This window comes from Caretta caretta, chromosome 3 (assembly GCF_965140235.1).
Source record: "Caretta caretta isolate rCarCar2 chromosome 3, rCarCar1.hap1, whole genome shotgun sequence".
Taxonomy (NCBI): Eukaryota; Metazoa; Chordata; order Testudines; family Cheloniidae; genus Caretta; species Caretta caretta.
Window position 1 is genome coordinate 127,870,726 of NC_134208.1, and position 10,475 is coordinate 127,881,200.

Sequence of the window (10,475 nt, forward strand, 5' to 3'; positions counted from 1 at the left end):
AACATCCATGAAATTGCTTCTGCATTATTCTGCCTGCCTTTTTTAACCAAGGTTTTAAAAAATAAACTTTAAAGCAATAAATCTTTTCTTTCAGAAACACGGCATGATGGAAGGGTGCAAGAAAGAAATATTATACTTTAGATCTTTAAATATACATATACATATAATATATTACCTGTGGTGATAGTTTGGCCAAATATCAAAGATGAAATAAGATTTCCCCAGACTCCAGAAGACTGGAATATGAGAAAGAAGAGCCCAAAATACTGATTGATGACATCTCTTCCAATTTTCCCTGCCTTTTGGGCGTACAAATTGCCAGCTATTGTGAGATAGGTGCATTTAGCAGACCAGAGAGGGGCTCCCCCAAATCCCAGGATTATGGAGGTAGGGATTAGCGTGTACCTGCCAAAGAATACTTTATTTAGCACAGATTTTATCTGTTTGTCCATCTATTCCCCCTCCAAGGCAGATCACTGAACACTGCATTCCATAAATAAAATACATAAGCCAAATTATTCCCAGAGTCTCAGATGCATAACAGACATCACAATACACCGAAACCATGGGCAGTTTGTGCACCCCCATTTGGAGAGGCTAGCTCCTTGCCCTGCCTCTTCCAGTCGAGGCCTCGACCCCACTCCTGCTCTTCCACCCCCCCCCCCACCAGCTGGCCCACCAGCACAGACCCGAACCCTGGCTGGCACCTGGAGCAGCCCGGAACCCCAGCTGACCTGCTGCCCTACCCCCACCAGCCTGCTGCCGCCCGGAGCAGCCCCAGAGCAGTCCGGAGAAGCCCTGAGCCCCAGCCAGCCAGCTGGGGCTGAGCCCTGAGTCTGAGCCACCCAGAGGAGCTCTGAGTTCTGCCGCGGCCTGACCCTGGGCCTGTGACAGGGAGCATTAGTGGAGGTTTGGGGAGGTTTAGCCTCCCCCAGACTCCATTACCCGCCGCCCATAACCCAAACATATTCAACTTTTGTTTAAATCAGTGGAGTTACTCCAGGGTCAAATCTGCCCCAATGAATTTAAACAAGGAATGACTGAACACTGTGAAGTTTGAGAATGATGCCAACTATATTTGGGGCATGGGGGGACTTGTACAGTTCATACACCTAGTCTGAGTTCACGAACCCTTTCCTTCTGTAATCTAAGGACTAGATTGTGCCTACCCTGGATGGATGTAAAGAGAGGTGGAGGGGGACAAAACAAGTAGCCTTCCCCTCTAGCCTCACATCCCCTACCCAATGAAGAGTGGACCTGGGTTTGGCATGAAGGACACTACACCTTGAAAAAAGGTCTAGCAGAGGCTGCCCAGTTCCACAATACCCCAGCACCCCCAGAAGCATTGAACAAGATTGCTTCCTCACGATTTTATGCAAAGCGCAAGGCCCGGGGCAGTCACCTCGATTCGCCCTATCAAAGGGACGACTCTGCCCAAGTTCTTGTCCATTTGGTTGGTTCTGGGAGTACCACTGGGGGCAGGAAATTCCAAACACTGATAACTCTCTACGGAGAAAAAATTGCCCCTTTGCATATCTAACCCAGATGTAATGAATGGCGTTTCACTAGTTCAACTCTGGCAGATCAGTATAAAAGGCCATCAGTACCAGCTGGCATAGAAGTTGCCCAGGGAGAATGCGATGTAGCAGCACATGGAGCCTGCAATGGTCCACTTGCAGCCCAGCTTCTTAATGAGGATTGGAGGGAGAAACATGGAAGAGAGGATGAGAGCTGCATAGATAACACTTAGTGAGGCAACACCAAGACCTTCTTCAGAGTGGAGACTGCTCTGTGGAGACAAAAACAAGTTGACCCAGAATTTACCATGTGAGAAGGGGAGATATGGTAGCTGAAATATCAGTGCTTCCAAAGCCACAAGGGTAAGGATGGAAAAGGGAGAGTGGGGAAGGGGATACTCAAAACTGGCTTTGGCCAGAGATAGGATGAAGCCAGAAGTTGGCTCTGTATTTTAACATCCCCTACCCGTCCAAGTTCCAGGATTTTGGTTTAAGCCATCAAAGATAGGGGCCACTTTCAAAATTCTGATCCAGATTCAGGTTTGGATTGTGAATTGTCTAAACATTTGGGATGCAGAGTGGGGTTCAGATCCAGGATTTTGGTTTGCAACAAACACAGTTTGGTTTTTAGACCAATGAGACTTAAGGAAAATCTGTTTTCCTTCTCTCTTTTTCTTTCTTGTTTACTTTGAAAAGAAAGTCTCTTGATTCATAATCCCAAGGGGATTTTTGCCCGAGGCAATGCCGTAGTACTTTAAGCACAAGGTCTGAAAACTTCTTAGACATCTCAGAACGAAAGGTTCAAATTCCAGCATGGTCTAGTTGGCCCTTCCTAGGTAGATCTGAGTTCCATGCAGTTTACCCTGTGTGGGAAGGTTATTTCAAAGGATACCTTAAAAATTGAAGTTGTGTGTGCCCATGTAAGCCCCGGGGCATTTTTTTTGTAGGAGCATGCGGTCACCAGGGTCCTCGGCCAAAATTATTTCCTCCCTACCCATCACTATTATGACACATTGCATGGTGGGTAACTGGTTGTCTGCTGTCTTCCACTCTAGAGATGGGTGCTTTTCAGTGGCTGGCTACAGTTCTTGGATGTATATAGAGTAATTAGAAGAGTGCAAAAATGTGCTTCCTGTTTACTAGCTAAACACAGCACCTAAACCAATGGGGTCCTGGTCCATGATGAGGGCTCCTACGTGCTACAGTCATATTAATAAATAAGAACCTTGGGTCAGATCATGCTCTCCACTTCCATGAGCACAAGGGGTTAAAATCAGAGCTGGTCAGCAACTGGAATTTCCATTTTCCAATGGGAAATTCTGACATTTCACATACCCACACAAAAGAAGTTCCCAATCCGAATGAAAAGTCAAAATTTTGAAGTTTCCCACACAACAAAAATTCCTAAAATGTTTGATTTGGGTGCATCGAAATGTGTCATTTCAATAAGGTAAAAATGTGTTGTTTCTACTTTCTCATTTTGATTTGTTTTAACTTTTATATTTTTAATATTAAACTATAATACAAAGTTGAAATGAGAGTCAAAATGATTGGTTTCAGCTTTTTCCCCACTGAAAAACATTGTTGAAATCAACGCTTTTCTGCAAAAAGTTTTGATTTAGATGAAATTGCATTTTGATTTAAAACTAGTGTGTTGCCATTTTTTTGACCTGCTCTAGTTAAGATCTTTCAGATCTGGGGGAGTGGGTGCAGGGTACCGCCTGCATGGCCTCATCTCATCCTTCACCTGAGCCTCCAGCAGCTTCTCCACCAGTGTTTCATGGGGAACTGGCTCTGCAGGGTTCGGGCCGCAGACGTGGAGCTGAAGACCAGCTGCCCATAATCCCTGGTTGGCTCTGAGAGCTGTTTGGAAATCCCAGTGGGAGTAATGCTGCCTAAAGCCATATTAGCTTCTGCTACTTCCCTTCCATGGCTGCCATTGTGCAGGTGTAAGGAACTCATTGTTCAATAGACATTCAAATTTGGCTTGCAGATCAGCGGGGGATTCTTATTTAAAAATCCATATCTAAAATATTGCCAGCTCCAAGCATTTAAATATTATTAGTCAGAACACAAAAAACCATGAGATCGGTTTAAACATCATGAGTTTAAAAAGAAATTCTTTAAGGGTTCCTGCTAGGCTGCAATGCAACCAGTTAACCAGGCTTCAGATGTATTAGACTGCATATTTACCAGGACTTTCCAATCATGTTACGTTTACATGATTGAAAAAAGCACCTTTTTTCTTCATCAAGAGGGGGCCACAGAAGGAAGAGAACCATTTCCTGAATTACCAACATCCCTAGCTGCAGCATTCTGGGTTTTTCGAGACAGCCTTTTATTCCAAAATGTTATTGAGATCTGAAAAGATCACAGTTTAAGATCATATGGCAGGAAGGGTACATCCTGCGTTTGGCATTGCACAAGTCTGCAAACAAGATACCGTGTCACCTTTTCATGGCCAACGTACGTCTTAGGCATTTTTTTACAGATCTAGGCATTTCTAGAACTATTTCTACTCCTAAAAATCCCCTCTATTTCTGAGCCCTTCCATTGCATTCCAGGTATAAAATTCTTAACAGAAGCTCTGGAACTTGGGTAAAACACATCATCTGTTGCCAGGCCATATCTCAGCCCACACCAGAAAATCACATTTTTGTTCAAAGATACCAAGAAAAGATTATGTTTCACACCCCTTGACTGGACTGATGCAACTATAGGAACAAGAAAAGGAGTACTTGTGGCACCTTAGAGACTAACCAATTTATTTGAGCATAAGCTTTCGTGAGCTACAGCTCACTTCATTGGATGCATCCGATGAAGTGAGCTGTAGCTCACGAAAGCTTATGCTCAAATAAATTGGTTAGTCTCTAAGGTGCCACAAATATTCCTTTTCTTTTGGCAAATACAGACTAACACGGCTGTTACTCTGAAAACTACAGGAACGGATATCATAGCAACTAATGAAACTAGTTACATTTACCTGCAGACTCTGAAGCCCTCCGTAAGCAGTAAATAGAAGTAAAAATCCAAAAGAAATGACAAGGACATTCTTAAGATTGCTTTCCATGTTGGTTCATAGAAGATAAAGGCCTGACAGTTAAAGGTATTGATCAAAGTGGCCCAGCTGGTACTTAGGGAGGGAAAAACAGGATCTGCTTGTTGGTAAGGATCAACTTCTCACTGCTTGTTGGTAAGGATCAACTTCTCACTGCATCTATAGTAGAAAGAATTGTTAGCCAGTTGTGTGTCAGCCGGTGAACTTTACTTTCTCTGATACTGAAAACTCCATATGAACCAGTTACTCATTCAGTTGCTGTGAAGCAATAATAATTAGGACTTATCAGCTTGCATTAGATCTCTGTACTTTATATTCAAGTTCACAAATCACTTGTAAGAATGAGGCAAAATTTCATATTTCATCTGTATAGTATGTGGCTTCCTCCTGTTCCTGGAACAGAAGAATGCAGATAGTTAAGTGCATGGCTTGAATACAATTAGAGCTAAACCTTAAAGGGCAAAGATGAAAAGGTTGCTTGGAAATCTATATCAGGTCTGTTCCTTAACTAAGGTTGCAAACCACACAAACAAACCAGCCTGTTTATGTGACTGGGTAATGTGAGACTATTACTTGGAGGGTTTCTCAATCTTGACATAGATACAGCACACAAAAGCAAGGGCGTTGCCTGTTTGTCTAATAGAAGATACCCTACCCCCAGCAAAACCAAGTGGAATTTGGGAATACATGGCTGGGAATCATTCTACCAGCTACTAGATGGCACAGTGTTGCTTCCCATACACACATTCAATCAAGACCAAAACAAAGAAAACAAGAAAAAGGCTGAATATATTTTAACATACCAAGAAGTCAAAGCTAGCTCCTGTTTTTGAGGAACATCCACTTTCTGATATTTTTAGTTCTTGTTTTATAATTCAAGTAAATGCAGAAGAAAAATATTCTTCCAACCCCAAGTGAGAGTGAAGAAGTTATTAATATCCCTTTGAGAATAGGATATTTATAAATAAATGCAAGACTTTCTAAATAGACAGTGAAATACTGTCTCTTTATGTTAAGGACTATCACACTTGGCACACATACATAGAGTCTAATTTTCAGCTGAGCCTCAACCCAGCCTTTGTTTTGGAGGCGCAAGTATTGATAGTTACATACCCAGCCTTCTCCTGTAGTGGTTGTAACCCAAACCAGTGCTGAACTGAACTAATACATAAGAACATGACAGTGATACTGACTTTAAACAAAATTGAAACACCTCACTTCCCACTCTGATGCAAGAATAAACAGTGCACACATGCAACAGTGAAAGGCACTTTACATTTTCAAAATCCTTTGTTTTGTAATACTTCACTGTGTTGGTAGTCACTTAGAAAGGGAAGCTTTTTTAAAATAGTTTTTAACATGACACTCTTTTTTAAAGGCACAATTGGAGAGACTGTCAGTTGAGAGCCAACACACAGTCTTTCCCACCAGCAACACCTGTTCCTGGAAAGCATTTTTGGGCTCTTTGTTTTTTGATTGATCTGAGAGACATTTTGGCCTGCTGTATGTCCCTGTCCATACCTTTGGCTTATCTGCCTTCTAATGAGTCTCTCCAAAGGAATGTGCAGACTCTTTACCAATGAAATCTGATAAGGTTGAGATGTTCTTCATTTTGTACCAAGCTGTGAGCGTCTCCAGTGAGCCTGCTGTGTATCAACCCGACACCCCTTTCATTCCTTCTGTCAGTTTACCTAAGATTAAGTGAGTCTCAAGATCTGAGCCGAACATGTGTGCAATCTCAGGTCTCAAGCAGGGGATCGACACACTCCTAGCTAAAAGCTCTCACATGGAGGGATCACTGAAACTGGAAATGGAATGGACCAATTAAATTAATGACTCCATCCCACAGTCAAGAACGTTTGTTCTCTGAGGTGACTATAACTGAGCCCTGGCTTCTCTTAAATCACAACAGACCTTCTGGTTGACTTTTTTTTTCCTCAAGTGTTCACCCCTCCCTCTAGCCATCCACCTTTTACTGGGGTATCTGTTCATTTTAGGCTTTCATTGAACAAACCCAATAAGAACAGAAGACCCACCCTAGATCCCTCTATCTCAGGCCACAGGCTGGCTGTTACTTTATTGGCTTTGATCTCTGGCTATGCCCACTAGCCAATGGATGCAGCTGAAGGAGGGATGAGTAGCATTTTGTGGCTCCCAGATCCTGGGTCATAAGAACAGCCATACTGGGTCAGACCAATGGTCCAGCTATCTATCCTGTTTTCCAACAGTGACCAATACCAGGCACTTCAGAGGAAATGAGCAGAACAGGCAGCCATTGAGTGATCCACTCCCTGCTTCTGGCACCAGCATAGTTTACAACAGCCCAAAAGCTGCTCTAAACTATCCCTGGCTGCTGCTGGCCCCCAAGGGGTGACCACTTCCTGGGGGTTGCCAGAGCACACAAGTCATCTGGCCATGCTTTCCCCCCAGAATGTTCCCAACCCTGGAATCAGGCTACAACAGGGGGCGGAGTGACAGAAGGTAGCTATGCCAACGTTTCATGCCAGCTGGAGACATTGGCTGTTTTGCAGCCCCTTTGCACAGCTGGAGTGTCACCGATGGACTAGAATGCAGGCCCAGGATTGTCTTTAACAGCAGCAATTTTTAAAAAAAGAAACTTAAATAGCTCACTGTGTAAGGAGACCCCCTTCCAAGTTACTTGGGTTAGAGCCCTTTCTTGTGGGCTGACTGTTCTCTGAGTTTCCCCCACAGGCAAAGTCAGCAAGTTACATGCCCCATGTTGGCAAGTTAACAAGGCCCACTTGTCTAACAAACTCCCCATGTATAACCCATACTGGCCTCATTATATTAGAGGAATGGATACTGGGGCTTTTGCCAGCGACCAAGTTGGGGGTAGGGTGCATGGGAAGTTAACCCTTCCCATGCTGCCTCGCAGGTCGGTGTTGCACATGGAAAACATAAGGCTGGAGCCTCAGGTAGTAATGGATGATCTGGAGATTAGACTCTTTCAGAGTATGTAACCAACACAGGGCAGCATGGCCTGTAAACAAAATAAAAGGGTACCCAAGCCAGTACTGTCTTAAAGCAACCACTCTCTCCTTAAAGATCTTCCCCACTCCCCACCCCAATGGGAATGAGTCTACATCTCCAGTATAATATATTGTGGTCTTCACCCTGAAATTTCTGGAATCATACAGCCCCCAATTCAATATCCAATTTATCTGCTCAGTAGAGTAAGCGTCCAGTTAAAATCTAGGTTGCTCAGCCCAGGCTGTTTAAAAAATATGTTCTTTTATCACTGTGAAAGCCTGGTTGCATGGTTCTGCCTCATACCTCTGCTGTGGTGCCTCACTGTTTTTTAAGCTCAAGCAAGTGTGGCGAAATGTGTCAGGAATCCCATGCAATAGCTGGCCACCTCCAAGAAGGAGCATACTTGCTTCTTGGTTTTAGGGAATGGGCTTTTTGGAGGGTCTCCACTTTCTCTGTGGGTGGAGGTAGGATAGGTTGAACTTGCTCATTTCCTAGCAGGTATATAGCTTCTCCTTTCCCAAATTTGCAGGAGTTCAGGTTAGCACTGACTCCAGCCTCCCTCAACTGTCAGTTCCCTCCTCACTCAGATGTGACTGATAAGTAGGACTAAAGATGACCCGTCATGCAGGTGGGCAGCTGCATACTGCTGGTGGCCATGGAGAATACAACCTATTAAATGCTGAGGGGTGGCTAAGTGGAATACCCCAAGTAGCAAAGGCTGTTTTCTCCTGGGAATCAATCAGGCCTAGCAGACAGCTGCCAATCAGTGGAGTAATTCTGTCAACAAAGTGAAGGGAGGACAAAGACACTCACAGAACCAGGAGCCACGCTGTGCCCAAAGCTCCCAGCAGTATTAGTTCTCTCCTACCTCCACCTAAAGCTCTAAACGTTTCCCTGGCCTCTACCCAACTTTCCATCCCTCTCTCCTCTACCCACAGATCCAGTCTCTACATCCTGTCCCTTCAAACACCACCCATTCTCCTCTCCGCAACCTACTCATAGATATCCCACTTCTGTTCACTCTTCCAAGGTGTCTACAGTCCCTTTGCTACATCCAGTATCCCTCTGCCCCTAGGTATGTCTAAATCTTATCCTGTGATGTCCCCCTTTCTATCTTCCTTCTGTGACACCCGCTTGCTTTTCTTTGCCCCTTGATGTATCCTATCATCCCTCCTTGCTCTGCTTTTCCCCAGTCTCATCTCTCCATTCCTCCTTGTCTTCATCCTTCATCTCTCTGCTTTCTCCTCCCCAGCTCCTCTTCCCCATGTCCCCAACCCAGTTTCTCCCTCTCAGGCTCCCCTCCTGCAAACCCCTTGCACATCCTGCCACGCTCTTCTTTCTTCAATCCTTGATGTTCCACCTTGTCCTCCCCACAGTCCCCGTCCGCCTCCCCTCCCACACTGTCCACACCCCTCTACTCCCTTTACCTATCCCCTAAGGTGGGAAGAAGAGAAACTTCCCCTGCTCTGCAGCTAGGGTGGGGAGAGGTGCCCAGCTAGAAAGAGAGCAGAGTGAATGCAGACGGGAGTCTCAGCTGTGGCTTCTTACCTGCACATCTGTGGGGCTCTGTGGTCCTTACTTGCAGGAGGCTTACAGCAGCTGCCACCTCTGCTGAGTCCAGTTGTTCAGGTAACCTGTGCTGGTCCTGTAGTAGAGGCTGGGACTGGCTTGGGGCAGGGTGCTCTCAGCACAGTAGGGCTCCTCCCCTGAATCCCAAATTGCCAGGACAAAGAAGCATTTCCTGCTTGCTCAGTCAGGGTGCCAGACTTAATCTTTGTGTCACAGATCCAGTAGGACGTTAAACTCAGCTGGGAGCTCCCCACACATGAAGTAGTCTGTTTATCTAGTATGCGTATTGCATTCACTTCTCTACCTGCAGTAGCTCTCCTCTGCTTCAGCCCATCCACGTCTTACCTTCTGAAAATATCCTGCCTCTAAGCAGTTCACATCTGCATTTACCTCTGCTCTTTTGCATGGCTCAGAACAACTTGATTAATGCCCGTTTTACTGGCTTGTGCTTGGCTGCGTACAAGGTGACTCTGACTCAGCAGGACCGAGTACTGCTAAGAAAAAGCACATGCCCCTGTTGTGATATGGACCCTTTCTAACGAAAGGGGCGGCCAGATCCTGTTTGTGAACAACAGAGGCTTGTACCACGGCTGCTCTGCAAAACTCAGTCGCCACTTGTTGGCAGCTCAGGAAATTCACTCAACTGCTTGTTAACATCTCATATGATCACGCCTCAAAATTACTGGTGCACTCATGACTCACTCTCCTCTTCAATCCCTCTAGTGGCATCCTGTCATCTTTGCTCTGAAGTTTAATTTTCTTCTCTTATCTGCAGGGCCATGTACGACTCCACCATGCCTACATCTCTGCCATCATTTCTTACCACTCCTCCCCTCTCTGTGCTAATGAAACCAGCCTGACTACTCCTCCTGCACTCATCTCTAAGCCACCTTCCATGCTGTCCCTAAACTTGCAACATCTTGCCGATTCCAATTGGACAGGAAGTATGGTCCAGCAGTTAAGGTTCTAGTTTAGCACCTCTGAGTTCAATTCACTACTACATCACAGAATTCCACTGCACCTGAGGGCAAGTCGCTTTGCCTATCCGTGACTGAGTTCCCTATCTGTAAAATGGGAATTTCTCTACTTCACAGGATTAAAAATTGTGAGACACTCAGGCACAACAGTGATGGGGGATCATATAAATGCCATAGATAGTTTGCCAGGCATATACCCATGTCAGCAATGCCCATTACCAAACTAACCCAAAAGATGCTGTAACACACAGATTTTCAAACTGGGTTTTGTGATCCCCACAAGACCCACAAACAGGCCTTAAGGGCTCACAACTCTTCTCCTCCCTGTCTTTATAGCTAGATAGGAGGGGGGGAGCCTGAAAC

General features: G+C 45.0%; 1 protein-coding gene across 4 annotated transcripts in view; it reads right to left on the bottom strand.

Moving 5' to 3' along the window:
* Nucleotides 1-9,921, bottom strand: part of UNC93A (unc-93 homolog A) — a 33,769-nt gene extending 23,848 nt beyond the window's left edge. The window contains exons 1-4 of one of the 4 annotated variants that reach the window (XM_048844011.2): nt 9,115-9,921; nt 4,501-4,734; nt 1,608-1,789; nt 176-405 (exon numbers count right to left, since the gene is read on the bottom strand). In XM_048844011.2, the coding sequence (XP_048699968.1) occupies nt 176-405; nt 1,608-1,789; nt 4,501-4,587 (499 nt within the window). In that variant the 5' untranslated portion in view covers nt 4,588-4,734; nt 9,115-9,921. Of the gene's footprint in view, nt 1-175; nt 406-1,607; nt 1,790-3,710; nt 3,879-4,500; nt 4,969-9,114 lie in introns of those variants that run through there. The other 3 variants (XM_048844009.2, XM_075126860.1, XM_075126861.1) reach the window with 3 other exon arrangements.
* Nucleotides 9,922-10,475: the final 554 nt, after the last annotated feature.